Source organism: Oreochromis aureus, linkage group 12 (assembly GCF_013358895.1).
Source record: "Oreochromis aureus strain Israel breed Guangdong linkage group 12, ZZ_aureus, whole genome shotgun sequence".
Taxonomy (NCBI): Eukaryota; Metazoa; Chordata; class Actinopteri; order Cichliformes; family Cichlidae; genus Oreochromis; species Oreochromis aureus.
In genome coordinates, this window is record NC_052953.1 from 26,785,462 (window position 1) to 26,811,771 (window position 26,310).

The following is a 26,310-nucleotide window of genomic DNA, read 5'->3' on the forward strand; positions in this document are numbered from 1 at the left end:
AAACAACCAAAAAAAGATTCTTCGGAAAAATTTCTGTTTCAGTCAAGACTTTTCAGGTACCAGACTTGAAAAAAAAATTACAAGAAAATCTGGCTTCTTGGAAGCGAAATACAAAGACAAGACCTTTGCACAGTACTGTGCATTTAATGGTTCTTCCTGTATGGAGGGGGAGTCGGTGTGTGTGTAAAAGCGGCTGCTGCAGCACTGCCACCTCGTGGATTTTGCAAAAATAGCACCCAAACATTGAGGAGAATCAGACGCACTACCGCTGACACTATTAGTGTCGATGGTTCACTATAACGTCCACCTTAGTGAAAACTCTAATGTTCATTTTTTTAATGAACAGTTTTCCGATCAAATTCATGATGATGTTTTGTTGCTTTTACTAATCCATCCCTCCCACATTAACACTCAGAAAAGCATCTTTCTGTAAAAGAAAATCTTTAATGGTGAGTAAAATACATCGAAATATCATCAAATCAAGCAACTCCATATTTTACTGTATCCAAATATCCAAACATACAACTGCTGCTCGTTCTTTTTCAGTCAAAAGGGAATCATCTGATGAAAACATTGCTTCTATACAAATATACAAAAGGATATACAAGATCACAGTCTTTCGGATAACTGAAGAATGTTATTAGAGTCTACATAATTCAAGGACGTGACCATGGGAGATAAAATAATTGCCTTGACTCAATGATATAATATAAATCATTAGCAAACGGAGAACAAACAGGACATTTTTATTGGCGTAGGATTTATCAGAGTCAAACAACTTGTTGGCTGCAGTCCATCAACTCAAGTAGGAGTGTTGCTGGACAGTGCTGGCCTCAGAGAACAACATAGATGAAGAGAGCCATGATGGCAGCGCTGATCAGCCCAGAGATCGGAACAGTAACAAACCAGGCTATGAAGATATTCCTGAACAAACGCCAGTCGACTGACTTCCGGGAACGTAACCATCCCACGGCCACCACGGATCCCACCTGTGTGCACATAATTTAAGAGCTCATCGGGTCATGCGCCACTGTGTACGTTACTTGTGCAGAAAACTTAGCTTATTTCTAACGTATGCGTCTATTTGTAGTAAAGACAGTCCCTTTAGTTTCATTACCTTGCAGTGGGTTGTGCTGACAGGAAGGCCAATATTGGATGCCACCACAACTGTGATTGCTGAGGCCAGCTCGATGCTGAATCCACTAGAAGAGAAGGAAGAGTCAGTATGCTTCGACTTTAACACAAATAAGGATTTTATTTGTCGGCCGCATACCTCGAGGGTGTAATAGGGGTGAGATCTTTGCCCATGGTCTGGATCACCCTCCGACCCCACACCCAGAGTCCAATGCAGATGCCGGCTCCACCGTAAAGAAGCAGCCAGATAGGTGTCGGTGCACTTGACAAGACGGAGCCACTCTCATACAGAAGCCAGAGAGCCACCAGTGGGCCAATAGCATTGCTAATGCGAAAAAAAAAGTTTCTGTAAGCCATCTGAATAAACCAACGTACATGAATTCTTCAGAAAAAACAAACATCCTTGCCTACCTGACATCATTCCCTCCATGAGCAAAAGAGCCAAAGCAGGCAGTGAGTATCTGCAGGAACTGGAAAAGCGAGGAAACGGCAGGCTGGTCGACTTCCAGCTCATCCTCTTCCAGGTCCGTGCCAGCGAGGTCCGTGCCAGCTTCTTGGGCCACATTCTCGTCCAGAGCTGCACTCCTGTTGGACACTGCTGAGCTGTAGCTGCTGTAACTGTCCACTCTCGGTCTCCTCTGCAGCCCACCGTCCCCGTCTTTGTACCTGACATCTCCTTGAATTCCGTAAATAGCCATGGTGTAGGAGGTGTAGCTGTTGTTCCTCCGGATGGGCCGCTCTTCTGTGTCGCTGTCACCAATGCATTCGCCAACCTTGGCCATGTGGAGCTTGTGCAGCAGGTCCTTGTAAAGGCCAGAGTCTTTGTGGATTGTGTGGGACCGACCACTGTGAGGATCAGTGATCACCATGGGGCCTACGGTCCCATTCAGACCTATGAAAATAAACAGTTAAATGTAATTCAGCTGTTGGAGTTTCTTCTGGTTATACTCTATTTAGAGTGCAGATTCAAGTCATTACCATTGGCGATGTCCAGGTCTTTGGTTTCTGCATCTATGCTGTCTAAATCCGTCTCCTCTGAGCCTCCCAGTTTAAAAGCCACCTTCTGACTGTCTGCTGGAGGGCTCTGTGGTCGGGGTGCATGGGATACTGGGGACTGCTGCGGTTGCACGGGTTTGCTGGAGTCCCTCTCCATGAGCGGAGCTGCACAGGGAGCAGCAGCTGTTTGTGCTGGATGAAAGAAGCACTCAGATTTTTAATGCAAGAGAAAGCGGTGATCCCAGTGCAGAAGTAAAACCAGTGCATCAGTCTTTACATCGTGTTAATGTTGCAGCTTGTAATTGAAGGACTAACTTCATGTTTGTAAAATTTGATTTATAGCTCATTTATGGTATCTATTATTTTCCATTTTTATGTTTAATGTTTTATTTTAAACACAATGTTGGAGTCACATTCCTGACTTTTGTTTTGTTCTGATGATCTTGACAATATTCTATTCTATTCTATTCTCTGTCTAATTTTATGTCAGAGGTATCTGAAGTTAAGTTGACCAATCAGCAGGTTGGATCCACAGCTCATACAGTCACATGTGTCAAAGTATCTTTGGGCAAGATACTGAACCCAGAGTGAGTGTGTGTGAATATTGGATAAAAATGCTTAGGTGTAGATAAAAGCACTGTTTGAGTGTGTGTGCGTGTGAGTGTATGAGACTTGTGGTAGAAATCACACTGAGTGCTCAAATTGAGTAGAAAGGCACTATTTAAGCACCAGTCTGTCCACACACTACTGGGGATCAATAACGTCTTAACTTAATAGTTCATTTTAATTCAGACTGAATTTACTGATGTTGTGCCAAAGACTTTAAATATTCCCCACCACAATGTAGCAGTGTAGAATTTTAATAGATAAGTCGCATTTTTTTATCAGCATATTTACAAAAGTATAGCCTGAAAGTCTAAAGTCAGATTTACTCACCTTGGATTTTCTTCTTGAGGCGGGGACAGACGACAAACCAAACGAACAAGGCTGTGACGGCAGCGCAGCCCAGAGAAATGCACAGCGTACCCCACCACGGCACTCTGTCAAACCCCAGCACTGTGCACAAAAGACAGGGCACGAGAGAGAACACGGTCTCAGATAAGGTGAAACAGACACGTAACGCACAACTTTGATTTTCTGTTAGAAAGATGGCCACGTCTTAAAAGCGCAACCCTCACGCTTTCGCATAAACCAAAAGGTCAAGATCACATTTTGTAGGTTGCGGTCACGTGACGGTCACGTTTGCTAAGAAATTATGCAAAATTATTCAACGGCCTCTTCCAGCACTTCAGCTCGTTCTTACACAGAAGAGTATCAGCGAGAGTGCATGCTCCTTCAATCAGATAGTGTGAAAGAGACCGGCCTTGCAGCCCAGAGATAAACAAACAAACTGCTGTTAAAGAAACTTAATTTCACTTTCCTGCTAATGATGGCAGTGCATAGATAAACAGGTGGAAAGAATTTAGTGAGGCAACATTTAATAACTTAGCTTACCTGTTTTTCCTCACAGACAACAGCGGCTTAACAACAATTAAAAGGTCGCACGATTAAAGCCACAGCTGCATGGGTGTGTCCTGTCTCCAGCATGCACGTGAAGCCAAACTTGCTTCGAACTCTACTGACCGGACAGACGGCTAAGACGTCTAATATACTATACTGTATTACGCTGCAATTTTGCATAGCAGGAGCTACGATGTGTTAATTTCCATGACCCACACACAGACACACACGCACACAGGCCTGCAGCCTTCAGTGAAGGGCCCAGGCCAGCTGACTCCTTGATTAGTTCAAGCCTGCAAACAGAACAAAAAGGAATGGAAATTTTCCATTTATTAGCGGAATCTGTTGTAGAGCCACTTTGATTATTTTTCCTGTTGTGTTTGCTCGCTTTAACTTTTGATCTTTGCAGTTTTTTTATATACAACATTCCACATCTTCAAGAAAACGCTTCTTTGAGAGCGACTGGTTTTTCCTTTCTTTCTTTTTTTTAATGAAACTGCTTCCTCTTTATTTGTCACCTACTTTGAGTCCCAACTCTCCCGTGTGACACTTCTCCACCTCATCCCGGGATTTCAACCGCTGTGGCAGTAGTGTGGCGTGTTAAGCAACAATCAAACAAAAAACCAGTGCAGTCTGAGGACGCGATACTCACATGGTGCTCCTGTAAACATGATAGAGAATAGGTTGATGCCCATCGTGATGGCGTAGAAGATAGGAAGGGCTCGCAGGCCGTTGGGTACAGGATTAGTCTGTGAAAAATACAGACTGTCTCTGTTATATGTTTAAAGTAGCAACATGTACTCAAAAATGATCAGAAACAAGCTGTTCTCTGTTCAGCTGTTGGTGCCTCTACGTTTATATTTTAACTCTTTGAGAGACCTGACTGCTCAGCTGAAACCCTCCAAACTACAGAAGGTATGAGTGCTCGTTATTTTAATGGACCTGATTAAGTATTCCCAGTGAATAAGCTTTACCTTATTCAGAATGAATTTGCGGACAAAATAGAAGAGAATTGCTGACATGATGCCTGACAGCACGGGGGACAGGAACCAGGAGGCCACTGTGGACAAGCAGAGCATATTTTCAATGCATTAGGAATAAATTTGCTTTTAATTCGACTTGCATTTCAGATTTAACGGATATTTCTATCTATCGAGCGTGGGGTAGGGGTAAAAACAACAACACGTATTCACCAATGCGCAGAAGTTCCATCCATTTCACCCCTTGGTGACCTCTGGCTACCATGGAAAACCCAATTGTTGCTCCAACAATACAGTGGGTTCCAGAAATGGGGAGCTTCAGGAACGACGCTGCCAGCTGCCACACAGCAGAGCCTGGAGAACAAAGGCACAATCGCGATCGCTGAAAACACACCAGGCCGAACATCTTCAGCACACACGTGCTCCGATCGTTCAAGTCATCACTGTCTGTGCACTCACCACACATAGCACTTATCGATCCCGCCATCAAGACGTGTTCCGAGCCATTGTACATCCGGACGTCAATGATCCCCTTCCGGATGGTCTCGCTTACTTTGGCCCCCAGCAGGACCGAGCCCACGGTCTCAAAGATGGTGGCCAAGATGCAAGCCTGCCGCAAAGTGACCACACCAGAGCCCACCGCTGTACCGAATGAGTTGGCCACATCATTGGCCCCCACAGAGAAAGCCAGGATGAAGGCAATAATGAAGCCTAGCACCAGCAGCCACAGGTAGCCCGACATGTCAGACTGAGAGGCCAGAGCCACGGTGGTGGCAGCAGCCAGGGTCGCTAATGTAGTTGTATCCATCGCTTCTCACAATATAACTAAGTTTTTGTCACAATCACTCTTATTCCAAGCCACTTTTTTTTCTCTTTCCCCCCTGCGGTTTAACAGTAACTTATGAGGTAATATGTTTTTATAAATAAATTACTACCACAATAAAAAATAGAAGAGCCCTTTAGTTCAGATCTAAAAGTTCCAAAGGGAAGGAGATTTAAATTAATTGCTAGCTAGGTATGCAGGGTTTCTCTGTAGGCTTCATTGTGAAATGAGAAGGTATACAGATGGGGGAGAAATCCATTGTGACGGGCAGCCTCTGATGATGCACACTGCAATAAAACAAAAACAGACACAGAAATGCGCAAGTTAGTGGCGGAAACTCCTCATTTTCAATCCTTGGAAAGGCTAAGATGAGTTACATATTAACAAGCCCAAACTCCAGTACGTGACACAACCAAACAGTACACACCACTTTGCCTGGTATCCATGATTTACTGGCTAATGGTAGAAAAAAGGAAGTGTTTCTTGTTATCAGCAGTATATTAACACTTCATACACTTCACACTAAAGTTGGACATGACACTACCGCTACTACATGACATTTCCACACAGTGTTTTGTTGGAGCAATTCATTAAATCATGATTAGGATGAAAGCAGCAGGTAAGTATGGCAAAAATGGAAAATGCACAGCTGTGCAGTTTTACTGAGCATTCAGTGTTAATCAGCATTTTCATAGAGAGGAAATGGCGCTGCAGTAAAACAAGCAGCTGATTTAGTTTTCTTTAAGCTTTGGCGAGTAAAGTGTGTTTAATAGGCGGTTAAGAGAGTAAATCCACGCGTGTGGCACTGTGGGGGACTTACATAATTACAGCAGCCTTTCAAATCCCACTTGCACAAACAAATCCCACCTAAAACTTCAGAAAGAGGTTTGAGAGACTGGGAGTAACTGGGCTGGTTTGTTAGTACTCACTCAGGCCTATAGAAAATAGCGGGATGTTAATCTGCCTTGCTGCTCTTACGTAATTCAAAAGGAGTGAGAGGGGGGGAAAGACGGGGAGCATGAGTAGAGATTAAAGGTAGGTGTCACTTACATGTGTAAGCAAAGGTGTCCGCTGTGTTGTCCCCTGCGCTCGCTGGGCTTCTCTGTCAGGTGATCGGCCTTCCTTGGCAGGTGTTATGCAAAGTGAGAGGATGTCAGAGGAGGTGCCAGTCCAGCGGCCTGCAGTGTTTGAGGCTCCCTTTGGAGGTTGGTTTATATATTGCGCCTCAAGTGAGAACCCGCCTTTCCAGAGCAGTCATGGGACACTCGCTGCTGCACTCGGGCTAATGTTTATCGAGCTTGTTGATGGGGGGAAAAAAGTAATTATAGTTGTCTGCTGATTATATTGCTTAACTTTATCCCCCAAATTATATTTATCCAAGCGCCGAGGAAAGACAAATGTCTGTTGTGTTGCCGAAATAGCCCATCTTTCAGTCTAATTCAAAAAGAAAAGTAAGTGAAATATTTCTGGTGACAGTTTGTTTATGGTGGTTAAGCTTCTACTGTTTGGATGTAAACAGTGCGGTGTTCCCCGATTATTACTCATTTTCTAAGAACGGGGACATTAAAACTTTAAAATGACTGGGTAGGATATTACAAACGGGACTTTGGTGCCACCTGCTGGTCGAATTTAGCAAGTTACACCCACCAAGGTTAAAGAGGCCTCTGGAAACTTTGTTCTGAACTGTGTAGTTTACTTCCAAATCTCTGGTAACGTCTCTCTTTAAAAAATAGAAACAAAAAAGTAGTAAACTCGCTGTAGGAAAGTGTAGACTCTATAGCTCACTAAGCTATAGTGTAGCTAATGTGAAGCAGGAGCCACAAACAGTGCTGATCATCAATCGGTTACTCATCCATGAAGAGTTCATTTACTGAGAAACTCCAGGAGAGTGTCAGGCTGTCAGCAGAACACAGTCTTTTTCCGAAATGGTACAGTACCTCCAAATCTGCTGATCAGTTCCTCTTCATCACTTATTTATTCAGTGCTGGTGGGATTTAATTTGTGACATGTTCACACAAGTGCCGGGCTTTGTGGAATATTTTGACCTTCCCAACGGATGCAGGAAGTTCAAATTACCTAAAAAGGACTGTCAGGAAATGGAGGGATGGTGGAAAACTAAGCATATATATGTGCAAGGAAAGACATTCCTAATAATAATTATATACAGTTATGGTCAGAAGTTTACTTCCACTCACAATGGGCACGAATTTCATGGAAATGTTTGGCCTTAATAATGTCTTTGAACTTTTCTTTCTCCAGCATGGAATGATTGTACATCTTTAATGAATTTAAAAAACAAGAACTGGGTGCACGAGTTTGAATTTATTTTGTATTTACTCAAATATATACAGTTAAGCCCATAATTATTCATACCCCTGCCGAATTTTGACTTAAAGTTACTTTTGTTCAACAAGCAAGTTCTTTTTTGAGCAGAAATGACACAGGTGTCTCCCCAAAGATAATAAGACGATGTACAAGAGGCATCATTGTGGAAAAAATATTTCTCAGGTTTTATTTATATTTTAGCAAAAGTATCATGTCCAGAATTATTCATACCCTTCTCAATAATCAATAGAAAAAAGCCTTTATTGGCTATTACAGCAATCAAACGCTTCCTATAATTGCAGACCAGCTTTTGCTTGTCTCCACAGGCATTTTGCCCATTCATCTTTAGCAATGAGCTCCAAATCTTTCAGGTTGGAGGGTCTTCTTGCCATCACCCTGATCTTTAGCTCCCTCCACAGATTCTCAATTGGATTGAAGTCAGGACTCTGGCTAGGCCACTGCAAAACGTTAATGTTGTTGTCTGCTAACCATTTCTTCACCACGTTTGCTGTATGTTTTGGGTCATTGTCGTGCTAAAATGTCCACGGGTTCCCAAGGCCAAGTTTTTCTGCAGACTGCCTGATGTTGTTGTTGAGAATCTTCATGTATTGCTCTTTTTCATGGTGCTGTTTACTGTGATTAGGTTCCATGGTCCATTGGCTAAAAACACCCCCAAAGCATTAGGTTCCCACCACCATGTTTGACAGTGGGGATGGTGTTCTTTGGGTTGAAGGCTTCTCCATTTTTATGCCAAATGAAGGCAACATCATTGTGACCAAATAATTCAATTTTTGTTTCATCTGACCATAACACTGAAGACCAGAAATCTTCTTCTTTGTCCAGATGAGCATTTGCAAAGGCCAAATGAGCTTTGCATGCCTTAGAAGTGCCTGGAGAAGTGGCGTTTTCCTTGGTCTGCATCCGTGGAACCCAACAGTGTCCGTTGGACTGTCTGCCTTGAGACATTGCCACCAGCAGAGCCCAGATTCACCAGAATGGCCTTGGTGGTGATCCTTGGATTCTTTTTTTTCACCTCTCTCACTATCCTCCTGGCCAGCACAGGTTTCACTTTTGGCTTCCGACAACATCCTCTGAGATTTTCCACAGTGCGGAACATCTTGTATTTTTTAATAATACTTTGCACTGTAGCCACTAGAACTTGAAAACATTTGGATATTGCCTTGTAGCCCATTCCTCACTTGTGAGCAGCCACAATGCGCAGCTGCAGGTCCTCACTGAGTTCCTTTGTCTTAGCCATGAATGTCCACAGACCACCTGCAGAGAGCTGCTGTTTTTCACCTGTTGAGTTGATCAAAACAGCTATTCCCAATTAATCAGGGTAATTAGGATGCTTTAGAACAGCTTTGACTATTTGGAATGGTATGGAACTTTGGATTTTCCCAGAGACTGTGACAGTTTGTAAAGGGTATGAATAATTCTGGACATGATACTTTTTGCTCAAATGTAAATAAAAGCTGAGAAATATTTTTTTCCACAATGATGCGTCTTGTACATCATCTTATTGTCTTTTGTGAGACGCCTGTGTCATTTCCAGTCACAAAATAACTTGCTAGTTGAATAAAAGTAACTTTAAGTCAAAATTTGCCAGGGGTATGAATAATTATGGGCTTAACTGTACATACGTTCACTTAACTCTTTTAATAAGTGATGCTGAAGGTTGTAGATTGTCTTTTAACTCAACAGGACCAAGGCTTATTAACTTCTCATCAGTGACCGTGATTGACGTCAACTGGTAGCTTCTCTTTGCTAGCATAAATTATTTGATTGACAGCACTCATTGGATTGACCAGTCCTCAGAACAATGGTATAGTCCAAGGAGCTCAGTGAAGCTCTAAGGAGAATTGCAGATTTACACAAGTTGGGAAGCTCTCTGGGAGTTATTTCTAAACAACCGCTGATTCACGGATCATCAGTTCAAACAACTGAACGGGAGAACAAGTTATTCGGGCGTGTCAACGCTTTGCCAAAGTCAGGAAGAAGCCCCAAACTGTCACCCTCAGGTGAGAGGAAATTGGTTAGAATGTTCAGGAACCACCAAGGCTCAAGCCTACCATGAACTGGTTTTACATGGACCAACAAATACCAAGAAAGAAGCCAATGCTCCAAAACTGGCATTTTTAAGCTCGACTGAAATCTGCAGCTGCCCACATGGACAAGCCAAATGTCTTCAGGAGAACGTTTTATGGTCAGATGAGACGAAGATTGAGCTATCTGTCCACCCTGATGAAAGGTACGTTTGGAGGAGTAAAGGTGAGGCCTTCAAACCTAAGAACACTGTACCAACTATATAGTGGTCGTGGCATCATGCTCTGGGGCTGTTTTGCTGCCACTGGTACTAGTACATTGCACAAAGTGGGTGGGATGATGATGAAGCAGGACTACCTCCCAATTCCTCTACTTCTTTGCACACATGCTAGATGGTTGGACACAGATCAACAAGACAATGATCCCAAACACACATCAAAACTGGTTTTCGGCTGGATAAAACAGGCTAAGTTTAAGCTTCTGGAATGGCCTTCCCAAGCCCCGACCTCAAGACTGTGCTTAAAGGTGCCAGGAAACCAGCAAGTTTAAACGAACACTACCAGTTCTGCCGAGAAGGGTTGTCAAATATCCAACCAGAATCATGCCAGAAGATTGTCGATGGCTACCACAAGCATCTGGTCGAGGTGCATGTGTGTATATACTGTGTATGTATATGTTCGAGCCTGTATCCATTTGAGCATTTGTAAACTGAACACAGCTCTATATATGTGTTTTTAGTATTTTACACTATTATATTTTACCCACACTAGCCTAAACACTTCCACACCCCTACAGTCATCACACATTACCAAAAGCAAAAAAAAAAAAAATCAGATTGAGAAACACAGCAGCTTTAATCGGCTACAGTCACAGATGAATATCTGTTATCCACCCACAACATAGATGATTCATTTTTCTGTGACTGTTTCTGTGGCTACTTTACATGTAAATGATGCCCATGTGGTGTTCGTCTACATTATTCCTTTAATATCAGACGCACTACATAACAAGAGCATTTGCAAGGTTTTCCAATCATATTTACTTGCTATATCCCTTCACTAACACACCACTGATTGTGCCTTTTATGTGTTATATTTAACATTTGTTTAATGTTTATTCATTTCTTTTATTCATTAAATTTTGATGTTCACAGAGGTTTATTGTCTAACAGAATATTAAAGATTAGATCGCACATAATGCGCCGTATAAACAGCAATTCCAGAAAAACTGGGGATGAGCACAGAGCTGCGTTAAAGGGCTTCTTTCTTATCATATTCACTTGCAGCCGCGAACGATGCTGCCAGTCAGGGATTGCGAGCGTAAATCCAAATGATCTGTATTTAAACAATTATCCGAGATAACTATCTTTTTTGTCATTTAAATACATAGCTCGAAGACGAACTCTGAAAAATGAACCGAGCACAAAGCCGCAGCACAGAGATGCAATCTTTCCAGGCAATCATCTTCTCATCAGATTAGTACTTAGAATTGAAACTGTTTAGAAAAAGACTCTCAATTTGTTGACAGAGACCTAACTTTTGACAAACCAGAGAAATTAAGGAACTTTCCCAGAAAGGTTAGTCAATCTCCTGTATAGTGAGGCATACTTAATTACTATTGCCATGAGTTAAATGGTGTTTTCTGTCATGTTTGAGGTATTTAGGATTGTAATTACCAGCCCCTGTTGCCTCACACAACAATGTGCATTTTGTTTTGCAGCAGCATGAGAAGCCCTTCTCTTGACATTCTCATGGCAGGTTGATCTATATAATTTATATCTGTGAGCCACTTTCAGCTTAGCTGTGCTGAACTGCGGTGGTTGATAGATGAGACATGTTAATATTTTACCCTGGTTAAACAGAGTGTATGTGTAATCCAAAGTATGACTTTATCTGGTGCAATAATATTAACTAATGTGGCCGACTCACAGATTCATTTAGCAGTGAATATCACACCCAGTTTTTTTTCTTTTAGACAGATTACTTCCTCCTACCGTGTAAAACATTCAATGAAAAGTAAACACTCACTCACGCTGCATTGTCAGAGCATATGAGAGCACATGTGAAGTGGATTATTAATGAAGAGGGATGTTCAGTCGCCTCCTAGTGATAAACTGGGCAAAGCATTATCCTCTTCCTTAAGTTTCTTAAGGTCCCCCCATCAAAAGGTTTAACACCAGAGCTCTGCTTTTGCTTATTTGACTCGTCCATAATGCAACAAGAGACCATTTGTCATTGACAAAGTCGGCCGTATATGGGTAACCCGAGGGCCTCTAGGTGGCATTCCTGTCCATGTTCAGGTTACGCGGGCTGATGAGTGGAAATACCAGTTTGTGTCTTAAGGAAGAAAATTAATAATCAGCAGTTTGGTCACTGTTTGCTGCTGTATGCATGCACTCCCTCCACAGTCTGTTAGGTGCAAACTTCACGTCATCGTTTGGTGGATTTCAGGTTTTTGCGCAGATCTTTAAACTAAAGCCACATAAGCGAGTAAAGCCAACGTTTAATACTTAGCTTTAGTTGCTTTAAAGTAGGAGGATTTTCAGTTTGCTCTTTCAACTTACCCCTGATTTAAAGCTTTCTCCCCTATGTGTTCAGCTTTTCATGACAGTTGGGTTAATCCCCACTTCTTTTCAGCTAGTTCAACGCTGTAATTTTTTGTTGTTGTTATGTTTCCTTTTACATTTAAAATTAGGCAAGATAGGACATGCAAATCAGTAACTGAAGAGTGTGGCTGGTTCTCATGCTCAGGCCTATGTTAGCCCAACCCTTTCTTCCACTCTTCCCTCCCTCCTATCCCTTGCCAAACAGGATCTGTAGGATCTTACACAGTCATTTTCTCAGGAGACAGGAATGTCAAAGCACAAGCTTTGTGCCTGCTGGAACTTGCTCCCTACATTCTCTAGAACTTACAGGAAAAAGTACAGAATGAGTTGCCCGTACATCCATTTAATTTCCACTCCTGTGTGTGTGGCATCAACCCCTAGTGTAAAACGCAGTGCCGGATGTGTTCTAGACACACATTGACTCACTACTGAAATGAGGTTGTCTGGTATGCCACCCTGCCCTATCTTAACAAGGTGTCCTTGGATTCACGTCACTTTAGTTTGAAAGGAGATTTGTTTCATTTTACAACATTTTCATTTCAACGTCCCATTTTCTGGAGACATTTGTTGTCCAGACCATTCACACTCAGGGAACAAACACACAAAAATGATTTATGAGATATGAATTTTAGGTCTTTTTAATTGTCTGGTTTGTGTACAGTTTAAAAGCACATTTTACAGCAGATAGGCTAGTCACTTAGACTGTAAGGCACCCAGGGGTATCGATTATAAATATAATACAGTGAAACTGGCATTCAGAGAAATGACACATTTACAAAAAGAAATGTAAAGGATTTTTTTCCCCAATCATCCCACATCACCATCTACATTATCTCAGCTTTTCAAATGCTATCAAGCAAGCGGAGGATAGAAATGTAACAAAACATGTCGATGTCCCAAATAATGCTACATTTGTTTGTGTTGCTGTATTAAGCTTGTAGAGGCGGAGATCCAAATTGACAGCACTCCTGCATCTGTAAGCTCGCTCTGTCAACTCCTGCACTGGCATTTGCAGCCAGACAGACAGCAGAGCCGTCGCAGAGTGGCAGTGAAATGTTAAAAGTCTCAAAGAGTCCAGTTTCCACCAGGATCAGATGCTGTTTCTACTTTAATTGACAGACCAGTGGCTGGGCGTTAGCACTGAGCTGCTTGTGGACTCTTTGCGGCACAGATTTGGGCTGTGGCTGTAGGTGGGGGAGTGAGTGACACTTGGACTGCTGGGCGGTGTGGAAGAACAGGAGGAAGACTTGGATTTAATCTGTAGCCACTTGTCTCCCAAAGCCTTGGCAAAGTGGTCGTCGACGGACACGCTGATGGAGAGCTGCCGGGACTGAGCTTTCTGGTAGTGAACACCCAAGCTCCTCTGGAAATGCTCCTCGAGGACGTTATCATAGTTGTCTTTGGGAACCACTGCAATATAGAAGATGAATGGCAAACCTTTACATACACACCTAAGTGAGTCAGTAAAATTGCGTGATATGGCTGCGCTATGATGCACGTGTGATGACTAGGGAGTGACCTTCTGGGTAAATGAGCTCATTCCAAGTGAGTGTGAGACTGACCTGATGAGTGGCCCACGGATCTTGAAGAGGGGTTTCGTAACGAGGAGGCGCAAGTGATCACAGAGGGACGTATCTGGGGAAAGAAAAAAGAAATGGGTCAGTAATTAGACTCAAAGTAATTAGACTTGAAGCACAGGTTGTAACCCTGTTTTTAAGCTTTCGTTTCATTCCATAAACTTTGTGTTTTTGTTTTGACTTTGGCTAAACCTGACTGTGCACTCGCTCTTCAACTGCAACAGTTTAAATTGAAAACAACACGATCTGAAAACCGATTAAACTGGTTGGGTTTGCGCGTGAAAGTCAGCTCCCTCCCAGTGTGATGGCATAAACAGGTCAGGGAGAAAGCTGTCTGTTTGGTCTTGTTGATGGCATTCCTCCCTCCATTACTCACATTTTCTTCCCGAATCCGGCTGGATTGCATAGCTCAGGCAAGCTTAGGCTTGCAGACACACTTAGAAGCAGAATGCTTGTGCAGCTGGATTCACTGACTACAGATAATGGACCCCTGTGGTTGGTGGCCTGAAGCTATGCTGAGGCTATACAGTAGGGTAATCAGTATGGCCACAAGTTATGACCCCTCCTAAATACCCTGTGTTCTAGACAGGCTTTGCTGAATTACCTGGATTTGACTGGAAGAGGTGCCTTTATTCTTTTCCTCTGCGCTTTCAGTTTCTTTTCTGGGTTTCTTGATGAGGGCAAGGGGTTCATCCATGACTGGTGTGTAGTACACATGGGTGGGCAGAGGGCTGGTGGGGCTGGGTGTTGGACTCAGGGTTTGTGTTGGACTCTGCTGGCTGCTGATCGCTGCTGGGGCTGCTCTCTGGGCCAGCCTGCTTCGGCTCATCGCTCGCTCTCGTCTGAAAAGATTATTTGAAAGAGTTTCAGACCCTCGTTGCTGACAGAATTTGCATTTAATAAGTTGAATCTATAAAAAGAAAATCTTCCTAGGAAAGTTAAACAGCTCAACCAACCTTTCCTCCAAAGTCAGACCTCTCTCGTGGCTGCGCTTGCGTTTGATTGGATACACCGTTTGGGTTCGAGCCCGGTCGTGTGTCATATGTCTGTATCTGTCTTCGCTTCTGAGATGAGGCTGACCTGCAAAACAAAATTAAAATGCCGGATTAGAAGAAGCACGCAGACTTTCAAAGAAACACGAGCCCATCAGAGGTGACTGCAGTCCCTTTGCCAACGCCGATCCTACGTCAGATCACTGACCGTATATTGTGACGCTTGTGATCGTATCTAACTGGCAATGATGTGAAGCAGTGATGACTAACTGCTTGTTTTGATCCATGACATCAACTTGCACGACTGCTTTTCGTGGGAAAGCGTTTTTTTTTTTTTGTCACCGTTAATCGTAAACTCCGTTAAGCTGTAGAACTCGATTTACCTGATCAGTGAGGGTTACAACACTTCACAGCTGATTCAATGCTAACGGTAAATGTTGTTTTTCTACATATTGGCATTCAGCCCAGTCACACGCGAAAGAGCCCCAACAGCTTTTTTTTCCCCCTGTTTGGATGGAGTGCAAAAACATCAAACTGCTCTCCGTGTCTGAGGACCCCGATTTGGGCGTTAACCATTTGTGAAAAGGCCATCAAGGCGAAACACGTACACATCCTGGATCTTTGCAATTACACAAGTCGAAACACATCGACAGGCAGCTGCTGATGTCAGTGGCTTGTTCAATCAGAGGAGTTTAAAGCATGTCTACAGTGCAGAATAGACGCACTAAACGGGCTGGATGTCTCGGTCTTTTGCAGGTTTATCACCCATCAAATGTCAACCAAAGCCACACGGGGGGGCGTATGTTTGGGCAAATCAGCCTGCAGTCACATCCCCAGGCTGATGTGTAATGCATGCAGCCAAAACACAAGCACTGTTTGAAAATTGAATGGCAGCACAATTGCACTGTATGTTCAGTTAACACTTGGAAATCCACACTGACGGGATGGCAGCAGTGCTAAACTGTATTCAAATCAGCCACTGGATGTATTTAAAGAAACAATAGTCTGTGGTACCACACTGAATTGAGACAGTCTGTTTATATCGGTTTTGCATTCCTAGAGAAAAACAAAACAGCCTTCACGCCCACACTGCTCACTCCAGTTCACATTTCCTAACATCTAAACTCTCCAATAGCACATGTGAGCTATTCCTTCACACAGAGTGCCTTTGTGGAGGGGGGTAGGTATAACCACACCTATGCTGATTTTCTAATGCCTCGGGCATGGTTATTTCTTCCTTATTAGCAGAGGGAAAATGCTTCCTGACCTTTTGGTTCACTGCATTTAAATCTGATTTTATTGTTACCCAACAGAAACGCATGGTTTAGAAAATCTCAGTTAAAGCCTCAGGTGAGTATTTACGGAGGAGTCCCATATTCTGTATGTAAGATTCAGTGTATTAAATATATTAACCGAAAAAGCCAAACGTGGTATAGCAGCACATACACTTGATTGTTTACTTATCGCTGTCATTTGATTGTCACCGTATCTGATTCTTTCTGCCTGACTTCACCTAAATATCACAGACAGACTAAATGCCACTTAATTAAGACAGATGTTGTATGTAGTTCATATCATATTGAGAAATACATATTAAATACACATACAAATAAGTAAATGATATGGCACAACCACAGCAGAGATTTAATTCCACAGATCCAAGTATCCACTGTCATCAAGAAACATGAGGAAATCTTTAAAAAGGCGCAAACCGAGCTTACCTTCTAAAATGTAGACCTTGAAGCCACTGCTCATCCGAGTTATGTATTGGAAGTTAGCCACAGCCATTGCTCCTTATCTTTGTGTTGCTGAGCCCAAATACAGAGGAACACCTTGACTGCTGGACTTTACAGGACACAAAGAGCCTCAGTTATAGACTGTATTAGAAAGGTAATGAGACGCTGGGTCTGAGCGCCGTCAGGTAAAGTATCAGGTGAGCGCGGACAGACCTGTGACTCATTTCCTGCCTTTCCATTGGCTGCTGCCCGGGCCAATGAAAAGCCCCGGTTCACTCATTATTATTACTGTACAGTAGGGAATGTACCTGCAGTTAGGCCCATCGCTAAAGTAGAAAAAAGGCGCTAAATGTCACAGTATACTAGACTTTACTCTGATTAGAGAACTGTTTGCTTTACTCAACACTTTCTCTTATAGAAGAAGTTCCAACCTGAAAAAAAACAAAAACAAAAAAAACCCCGTCATCAATTATTTTCTTTCAGTTCCTTGTAGAGTGTGCCTGCGGGTTTCCCCATACATGGAATCAACACCTGTCCCCCTCCCACCTCCCTCCTAATCTGCAATCTCACCAAACTGCATTTTTCCGAGTGCTTAGCCCACCGGAGCTCCAGTCATTCTTCTGACCTGCCCATACACGCATGCAGCTGTACTCTGAGCCTGCCTCACCAGTAATCCGAGGGCTTTTGTTGATGGCCAGACAAAGACTCCCTAAGTACTGAAAATGCTGCTGCTGCCATGAGAAAAAAAAAAATCTTCTGAGAGTGTAATGCGAGTCTGACGACATGTAGAAGGCCTCGGAGGCAGCTCACTTAGATACGTGACATTAGTTCTAATGAAAAGGGGGGAAAATCCTTATTAAGGTCATTGTTTTAAGGTGTATCTGTAAAAATTATTGAGAAATACTATTTTGTGCTGTCTGGACTTTGCTGATATACAAGTAGGAGATTTCTACTTGTGAGTTTTACCCTAACAGGTTGGTGAATTTTGTTTAACGTGATAAAAAGCTACTCTTTTAGAAGTCCCACTGTTCATACGTGCATGGAAAATATTAGGTTTAATTTAAGCTCAACAGTGCCCCCTTATGTCGTACAAAGCAATAGCACTGTCAGGGGTAGGAAAATAACTTGTGGGGGGAAAATGCAGTTTAACGTTTTAAAAATGAAATGAATGTGGTTATAAATCTGTAAGTGGCCAGGCAAGTTGTAGAAGTTCTAGTTTTGCGGTGACTGTCCACATATAAATCTGTGCATCGCTGGCAGTCAGGGGATTTTGGCTTGCTGTACCAACAAAAACTTGCTCTACAATTTCAGTACAGCCACAAAGAATCTGGGCTTAGTTTTATACTTAACAGAAATTAAATACTGTTACTAGTTTTGATTCTATAAAGATGATAAAGGGCTCCACACTCTTAATCAGCTGATAACACATAGTCACTGGGGTAACGTAATGCTTACACATCAGAAACGGGAATTGCTCAAGAGGATCTTCTAGGAAGTACACTACTGTGTAAAAGTCTTGAGTCACCCCTCATTTCTTTATATTTTGCTAGGGAAACAAGATTTATTGCTATATGTAAACATACAGTATAAAGAACAAAAACACATTTTGTACATTTCTAACCCTCTGGGTTTGTTCAAAATGACTAACCTTTCAGCTTGTTCGTGGCCAAAAGCTGGCCACCAACAGATTAGGTCTGTAATTTTTATTATTTTTCTGGGTTTTTTGCCATTTTTTCTGCATGACGTTTTTAACTAACATCAGTTCTTTCCATAAATATAAAATAGTTATTACTTTTTACATTTTTAACCCTTTAAACACCAGTTTTTTTGCACACTGCACCAGTTGGAAGACAACCTCAAAACTCACAATTTCATATATCTGCAGTGCTACTCAAATTTCTTATATTATAAATAGTAGAGTCTGGGACATGTAATTGATTCACATCAACATTCATTATTATGCATTGTTATTTTTGTGCAGGGAGAGCAAAAACTCCCTCTCAGCTTGTTCGTGGCCAAAAATGGCCACCCCTTGTTTACGTTTACAAAATGCTATAAAAGTAATATATATTCATTTTTCCCCCACTTTTATTGACTTGATTTTTTAAATTGGCATCAGGGCTGTTCATGAAAATCTAAATTTCATTAAAATTCAGAATTTTAACCCTTTAAATACCAGTTAGATCATATAATCCTAAGAACTCATAAATGGAGAAAATCATAAAATCCCAATTTTTTTCCAAATAATACATGCAACCTAATTTATTTTCTAACCATCATGGCAGCTACATGCATCTCAATAATTAATAATATCAATTATTTTTATGCAACATTTTTTTTTGTGCAGTGACAGAAAAACAGAAAAACTCCCTCTCAGCTTGTTCGTGGTCAAAAATGACCACCTCATGTTTATGTTCACAAAATGCTATAAAATTAATATATATTAAAACATTTTTCTACTTAGACCAACTTGATTTTTTAAATGAAAACCAGTCCTAGTCATGAAAACCAAAATATAATTCAAATTCAGAAATTATACTCTTTGAATACCAGTCAGATTACATATTACTACTATGTTTTTTGGAGGAAAATAGCGATAAAGTTCCAATTTTTTCAGCATTTGAATGATGAAACCTAATATTTTTTAAAATCATCATTGCAGGTCAGTGCCAGTAACCAAAATAATAATTATTAATATTAATATTTTGTATTATTCCCGTGAGTAATGACCATCAAAAAAGAAAGTCCCACTTTGTTAGTTATGCCAAAAATGGCCTTTTATTGCTTGTTTGTACAAAATACATGCTCTTTCTGTGTCTGTGTGTGTGTGTGTGTGTGTGTCTGTCTGTGTCTGTGTGTGTATATGTGTGTGCGCTCAGGGACAGCAGGACATGCAAACCACAGCAGAGTGATCTATGCAGACACCCTTTCCACAGCTGGAGCAAATGGTTGCCGTTCTTCTTCTGTTGTTACACAGTTCACACCTTTTCCTCATTTTGCTGATGGGCTGTGGGTCATACTCTGATTCAGACTGCTGTATCTCAGCAACAATAGCAGCAGCGGCTGTTGAGCGTGGGGCACAAGGCCGTCTTGCATTTGCTGGAGTCACCAGCCTGTGGCCCAGCTCCTCCAGGAACACCCTTCATTGGTAGGTCTTGGTGGACTCCCACTCAGGATGCACTGCTTTCCACAGGACAAAGGCGTTGTATGCTGAGACATCCAGAAGATTGTAGAAGAGAGCCAGTGGCCAGCGACTGGTTTTCCTCTGACAACTGTAGGTGCCAACAACCTTGTCTAGGTTATCCACCCCACCTTTGCACCTATTGTAGTCAAGGATTGCCGCTGGCTTCTTCTTTTCCCCATCACTGACTGCTGGTTCCCTATGCTTCGTGCTCAAAAGAAGCACATTCTTCCCTCGCTTGGGCATGTAGGAGACTGCCATGGTTGTTTTGGTGAAGGCAAAGAGAGATGAAAGAATCTTCCTCTGTCGCAGCTGAACAAGCTGGGGAGGGAGCTCTGGTTTGTTTCTCCTGATTGTGCCAACCAGAGCTAGTTTTCTTCTGAGGAGCTCCTCTGCCAAGCTGAATGAAGTAAAGAAGTTGTCACATGTGACAGTGTGTCCTTGGAGCCCCTCTGTCAGTTGTAGCACAACTCTCATTCCCTGATTAACTTCCCGGGAACTGCCAGGTGATTTTCCTGTGTAAATCTCCATCTTCCAGGCATAGGAGGTTGCCACATCACAGGTCACCCAGATTTTAATGCCATATTTTGTAGGCTTGTTGGGCATATACTGTCGAAATCCACACCGACCTTTGAATGCAACCAGCTGCTCATCGACACACACATCAACTCCTGGATTGAACAACAGGGGGAGACGAGCAACCCACTTTTCCCACAGGATGCGAAATGCAGCAAGCTTATCGTTTCTGAAACGTCCTGGGAGGGTGAGCTTGTCATCAAAGCGGATGTTAGCACTGATCTGGGAATAGCGATAGTGGGGCATTGTAGCACGAAATATTGCCCGTCCGGTCTTGTCAGCCCACAAACCATGCGTTGCTTCATGCCTTGAGGGGTAGATGCCAGCTAGAATCAAAATTCCAATGTAGGCTCTCATCTCCACTTCATCCACATCCCTCCAATCCTCACACTTTCGCCTCCCATGCAGGTTTGTGTGGGTGCACAGCAGCTGAATGATCTCTTCTGTCACAAACAGGTCAAATGCAGACCTCAGGGTGCTAATGCGGGCAACTGCATACAGGGTGGGCCCTGGAGTGATACCAGTGGGTACTGGATTGTAGTGCAGGGTCTCCTCAGCAGTGGGAAACCACTTAATTTTCCCAGAACGAGACATCCACTCAGCCACCGGCTCCTCGGCCTCTGCCACTTCTCCTACCTTCTCTGCCATCAGCCTCGACTGCTGTCTCTGTATCATCCTCATTTGCTGAAGAAGAGGAATCAGGCACTGGATGGTAATCCTCATCACTGGTAGTGATGCTGTCATTCTCTGAGGAGACTGAAGAAGATGCCTCTTCTTCAGATGCAGAGGATTTCTCGTCATCTTCGCTTTCTGAGCGCATTACATAGTCAAGTGCTTGAAGCAGTGAATATGACCGTCTTGCCATCTTGCCAGAGCAAAAATGATCTTGCAGCTGTTGGGGTTATTTATAGCTTTACCAATGACTGCCCCTGTATAAACCCCAGGACAGAATTACAAACAGTGCCAGTTTGTTGTTGTTTATGCTACAGCTGCAGCTTTGAACTTTGCAAAGTGTCCTGTGAGTTCTTTCTCTTTTTTTTGTTGGGAGAGTAGATATTTGGGTGTGCATTTTTTTAATGAAAAGAACAAAGCTAGAGGTGCTTTCATCATGAACATCAAAGCCAAAATTCCCCAGGATGCTCAAAGCTCAATAGCCTGCATCAAGAGACATTCACATTAACTTGGATGTATGGCAAGATAATTTATTTTTCTCTCTTGCAAATGTATAGTTGTGCTGCAATTTCACACTGGCACTTTCTTTCATGCACAAACACAAACCTTTATCTAACATCTTAACCCTTGTATGGTGTTCGGGTCTGTGAGACCCATGCCATTTAGAGGCCGTTGCCCCTTTAGGCAGTATATACCATCAAAACCTGCAAAATATGGTATAAGGATATGTACACTTGATTAGAACTGATTTTATTTTTTTTATAACATTTTATTGACAAACAACGAGAAGCACATTAATTCATAAATGTGATCGAACAAAGGTAAAAGGAAAAAATTAACCATGTTTGCTGTTCACATGGCTCGTAATTGGGATAAAGTAAACATCTGTTGAGTAATTTAACATAAAATTGTTTGATAGTGTTAATTGGAAAGTCAAAACTCTAGCGGGTCCACCAGACCCATGAACACTGGCTGAGTAACAAAAATACGAACACCATACAAGGGTTAAAGATCAAACCTGAATCAAAATTGTGTCATCCAAAGCTCTTCTTTGGATGTTTCTGCCTTTTGTTCTAATCTCTGTAGAGATGATCTCACACTCCTTCAATAATGTTGTCCAATTCATGACTGATGTGTTTTTCTATTCAAGTATGAATTTACTGTGCAGTGTGCTGGAGATCAGTGTCATGCTGACAAATGAAGCTGCTGCCAATCAGATAATTTCCAGATGGTGGATCCAGATCTAAATTTTCCTTCTTGTTCATATTTTCCTAAATTTTGACAAGATCTTTAACACTTCTGGCTGAAATGCAGCTTCAGACCACGACAGAGCCTCCACTGTGTTTTACAAATGGCTGTAGATACTTGCTTTACCTCTCTCCTGACCTCCTCTGAACATGTTGATGATGATTTGAACCAAACCTAAATTTTCTAAGTAAGACCTGTTGATTTTCAGTCCAGTTCTTGTGTAGTTTGGTGTACCGCAGCCTCCGCCCCCCCGTTTCCCTTCCTTAAGAACAACTTTTTGACAGCCACCCTTAAGCAGAGCGCATTTCTGATGAGGCTTCAGCAAACAGCAGAACGATCAACTGAAGTTCCAGATGTATGTCTCGGGACCTGCACCAGTTCTTTGCTGGGTTTTAAAGGAAGACTACTTAAAGCCATGACCTTTAAATGCCCATCTGCTGCAGATAGTAGTTTAGGCCTGTGACTTCTTTTTGTCCCCTGTTTGTTCAGTTTCCATCAGATTTTTTTAAGAGCACACAGCATACCATGTTCTCTCTTTTGGCATAAACACATTTGCAGAGAAAAACATAAAGGTAGGGCATTCATTAAGTTAGAAAGTAGCCTCATCACTTTGGGTAAAAGTTCAAATAATTATTTTCTGTTAGCCTAGCCAAACTTGCAATACTAATCTATGTTTTAATTCAGTGAGGAGACTCCACTCCACTGGTACCAGCTTGGTGACTACAAGCAAGAAAACACCAGAGGAAAACACCAATAAATAAATGACGCCGTCAATAACTATCATAAACCCCCTTCTATGATTGTATTCTTTAACCTTGACAGTGTCAAAGTCATCCAGGTGCAAATATATCCCGTTATTTAAGTAATGAAGAGGACCTTCGCTGCAACAGTGTCAGCAATACTACTTTTAGAGAGATCATTTGCAGCACGTGGGATGGCTATAATACTGTGGAAAGCTCACTAATTAACAATAATCAATACCTTGGGATTTATCCATGATAAAGTAGCTGTGTGATACACACCTCAGAGCACAAAGAGCATTCCCCTTTCTGAGCATTCCCCTTTCTGAATAATCGAAAGTGTGTACTGATGGTTACCTGACAGATGCATTGCCTGGGCATGCCTTCATGGTGGGCAGGATAATGACAGAAAAAAGGGGCACAGAAAAAAGAAAGCAAGCTAGAGAGCGATTGCTTCTCTGGTTTGTGAACTAAAGTAATCGAGCTACTTTCTGTGAAATAACACAAATTCTAATGTAATAAAACTAAAAACCATCCACTGAAAAATAAATGTAAACTACTGATACATTAATTGGCAGTTCACTATTCCCAACTCTGAAGAGCGGAGCTAAATAGCGGTATTTTTGAATCATTTTACTAGCAAGCAATAGGCTATTTATTATCTCTAAAAGGCATTAATGATTTAGATAAGAAATGCACCCGGCTCTAGGCCTCTATCCGTGTCTCTGTAGTTTCCGCCATACGGTTCAGTTTCCATAGAGCAACCCATGGCTCCCAGGGGGGTGGGCTCCGAGTATCACTAACAGACGGCGCATCCCTCACTGTCTGTATTGACTCAGTTGAAAATCAAAAGTAACACCCTGTTTCAGCAGGCCTGACAACCCAGCAGTGGGTGTGCCACTGCTGCTTTATTGGAGCCAGCAGGATGCCCGAATGAAATCAACACCCAGAAGTATTGCAGCCAACAGCAGGATCATGTCCAACAGCGAGCGACGCCCCTGCTGCTCCGCTCTCATCAGCACCACCCTGATACCCCCATCATGGAGCTTGTCAAGTTACAAGAATACTGACGAGAACAATGCCGGAAGTTCAACAACGCTAATAAGACTCAACAAAACAACAGCTCGCGACTTATGCGGTTTTAGCAGTGGCTGTTATTTTTACTTCTTTAGTTTAACTATATCCAAACTCTGACGTCAATAAAAATGAGCCCTAGATATGCACAGATTTTTCTTTCTTTCTTTCCCCCCAAAGAGCCACCGGAAGTGTGGATATCACCCTGCTGCAACTTGACGACCGCGCAGCTCCTCTCTCCCTCAGGATGACTGAGAGTGACGCAGGGCAGACGGAAAAAACTGGGGCTTGAGAAGAAGGACGGCGGTGATGCAGGAAGGGTTGTAGCTTCATTTATTTCGAGCCTGATGCCTGACTTGCCTGCACAGAGGATATGAGAGTCACCCGTATGCGAGCTTTTCTGTGACAGACAGGAGGTAATAACGAAGAATCATCAAGTCATCCTCGGGGCAGACCAGTTTGGACACACTCCCAGGTAGGCTTCATCATGCCCGGTTGTGGCTGTTACTACAGGCTGCTGAAGTGCTAGGTGGCTTTCTGGAACATGTTAAAAAATGTCAATAAATTTATATTTTTATTTGTGTCAGTCCTTACACGGAGACTGATAATTGGCTTGCACAATTTGCTAAGGTGAAGGAGGGCTGATTTCTTCTTGCATCTTTGCAAATTCTTTAAGCTACACCGTCACGACTCATCGCCACTGTTATGATCAGATAGTCGAGCTTCTCCTTCTATATTAACACGGAACCTGTTTTCTCTGTAGGTAACATCGGGTCCTGTTCCTGCACATGGGAAAGTAGCCTAGTCATTCATTTCCCCACTGAACACCGAGTTGTAAGTCGCATTCAGTGTATTTGCCCCCCCCATCCTCCTCCTTCGTCATTTCAACAACTATCCACCATGAACTACCTGCGTCGACGACTCTCGGACAGCAATTTCATGTCCAACCTACCCAATGGCTACATGACCGACCTCCAACGCCCCGATCCGCCGCAGCAGAGCCCCGCAGTGTCGCCCGGGCCGGCAGAGAGGCGCCAGTCCACCAGTCAGCAGCAGCCGCAGCAACAGCAGCAGTCTGGAGGTGGAGGTGGAGGCTTCTTCTCATCCATTTCCAACGCCGTCAAACAGACCACAGCTGCTGCGGCTGCGACCTTATCGGAGGCAGCGGACCGGGCAGGTGTCTCCAGCAGCGCTAAGATCCTCCTGGTCATCGACGACCAGCAGACCGACTGGTAAGAGCAGTGCGCATTGGCAGCGCGCTGCCTCGTCTAGACAGCAAAAGTGTGCCAGACCGTGGGTTGCGGTGGCCTAACCGCTAGAAGGTCATATGATTCATCCGGTGTTGAGAGGTATCCTTACATCACGTGAAACCACCGGTGGGATGTTTTGTGCCAAAACTGTGCCATGGCAAAGGCGCAACAGACCGTAGGCAGAGAAGCCATTTTCATTTGACGGTCAGCTTGTTTTTTCTTCTTGTGATCGATTCGTGTTGCATTCTGCTGATAATCTGAAATTACGCAAGTGCACTATGCGTTCATGGCCGCCATGAATATGATGGTTACCTATTTGTCAAACGAAGCGACTGTAAGTGCACAAGAAAAACGATTTAGGCAGACAGTCGAGCTTCTTCTCCGCGCGCATTATGCAATAGTGATAACAAACTAAGAAATTAGCCATTATCGAAGCAGGATTGATATTCACAATAAACGGAAGCTGGTCTGTCCTGATGCAACACCAGTAGTTTTATTTATATATGCATATTCATATATATATCTTATCTCAATTTCAAAATATGCCAAAATACTGGCAAATTTTAAATATAGAAAGGCAAAAATTTAAAATCACATCCACATATCCATTTTTTTGATGCAATCATTTAACTTTTTGTTTTAAAATCAGGGTGAAGGTCTTCAGAGGAAGAAAGGTCCATGGGGAATTTGACATCAAGGTCGAACAGGTAAGTTTTACTTTAGTTCCCTGTTAGTGTTCATGGTTGCAACATTCTAGGAAATGCAGAATAAAGGCAAATTGACTAGTTAAAAGAAATTGGCACTGTGGTTCCCTGTCCTCTGACTTGATATCTGATGACTAGAAACATATTTTTT

At 42.6% G+C, this 26,310-nt stretch overlaps 3 protein-coding genes and 1 pseudogene across 5 annotated transcripts in view; 1 reads left to right on the plus strand and 3 right to left on the minus strand.

Moving 5' to 3' along the window:
• Positions 1-424: 424 nt before the first annotated feature.
• On the minus strand, positions 425-6,635 carry slc20a1a (solute carrier family 20 member 1a). 2 transcript variants are annotated; one of them, XM_031743899.2, is made up of 11 exons: positions 6,484-6,635; positions 5,070-5,720; positions 4,824-4,964; positions 4,605-4,690; positions 4,283-4,379; positions 3,067-3,186; positions 2,113-2,322; positions 1,546-2,026; positions 1,274-1,459; positions 1,118-1,202; positions 425-989 (listed from the first exon to the last, which is right to left on the minus strand). In XM_031743899.2, exons 2-11 carry the CDS (start codon positions 5,416-5,418, stop codon positions 834-836), a joined length of 1,911 nt encoding a protein of 636 aa, XP_031599759.1. In that variant the 5' UTR covers positions 5,419-5,720; positions 6,484-6,635; the 3' UTR covers positions 425-833. The 2 variants fall into 2 exon arrangements, with proteins under 2 accessions (XP_031599759.1, XP_039476550.1); XM_039620616.1 differs by lacking the exon at positions 6,484-6,635 and adding an exon at positions 6,254-6,403.
• The window catches only part of syn1 (synapsin I), a 29,362-nt gene continuing 9,551 nt past the window's right edge, over positions 6,500-26,310 (plus strand). Inside the window, exons 1-4 of the mRNA XM_031743868.2 lie at positions 6,500-6,638; positions 24,386-24,680; positions 24,969-25,437; positions 26,105-26,162. Of these exons, the coding sequence (XP_031599728.1) occupies positions 25,106-25,437; positions 26,105-26,162 (390 nt within the window). The 5' untranslated portion in view covers positions 6,500-6,638; positions 24,386-24,680; positions 24,969-25,105. The remainder of the gene's footprint in view (positions 6,639-24,385; positions 24,681-24,968; positions 25,438-26,104; positions 26,163-26,310) is intronic.
• vgll4l (vestigial like 4 like) lies at positions 13,030-16,892 on the minus strand. Of its 2 annotated transcripts, none has more exons than XM_031743888.2 (5): positions 16,700-16,892; positions 14,943-15,066; positions 14,591-14,828; positions 13,972-14,044; positions 13,030-13,819 (listed from the first exon to the last, which is right to left on the minus strand). In XM_031743888.2, exons 1-5 carry the CDS (start codon positions 16,764-16,766, stop codon positions 13,518-13,520), a joined length of 804 nt encoding a protein of 267 aa, XP_031599748.1. In that variant the 5' UTR covers positions 16,767-16,892; the 3' UTR covers positions 13,030-13,517. The 2 variants fall into 2 exon arrangements, with proteins under 2 accessions (XP_031599748.1, XP_039476551.1); XM_039620617.1 differs by lacking the exon at positions 16,700-16,892 and adding an exon at positions 15,362-15,522.
• Positions 19,590-21,295, minus strand: LOC116324251 (annotated as a pseudogene).

What these genes read in the sequence shown, in the direction of transcription:
- slc20a1a (XM_031743899.2), bottom strand. Translation starts at nt 5,418, where the DNA reads ATGGATACAACTACATTAGCGACCCTGGCTGCTGCCACCACCGTGGCT. An exon ending in ATCGATAAGTGCTATGTGTG is followed by an intron (nt 4,965 to 5,069) that starts GTGAGTGCACAG and finishes TTTGTTCTCCAG; the next exon opens with GCTCTGCTGTGTGGCAGCTG. An exon ending in AGACCTGGACATCGCCAATG is followed by an intron (nt 2,027 to 2,112) that starts GTAATGACTTGA and finishes TTATTTTCATAG; the next exon opens with GTCTGAATGGGACCGTAGGC.
- vgll4l (XM_031743888.2), bottom strand. Translation starts at nt 16,766, where the DNA reads ATGGCTGTGGCTAACTTCCAATACATAACTCGGATGAGCAGTGGCTTC. An exon ending in CCTCTTCCAGTCAAATCCAG is followed by an intron (nt 14,045 to 14,590) that starts GTAATTCAGCAA and finishes TTCTTTCCCCAG; the next exon opens with ATACGTCCCTCTGTGATCAC. An exon ending in ATCCGTGGGCCACTCATCAG is followed by an intron (nt 13,820 to 13,971) that starts GTCAGTCTCACA and finishes TCTATATTGCAG; the next exon opens with TGGTTCCCAAAGACAACTAT.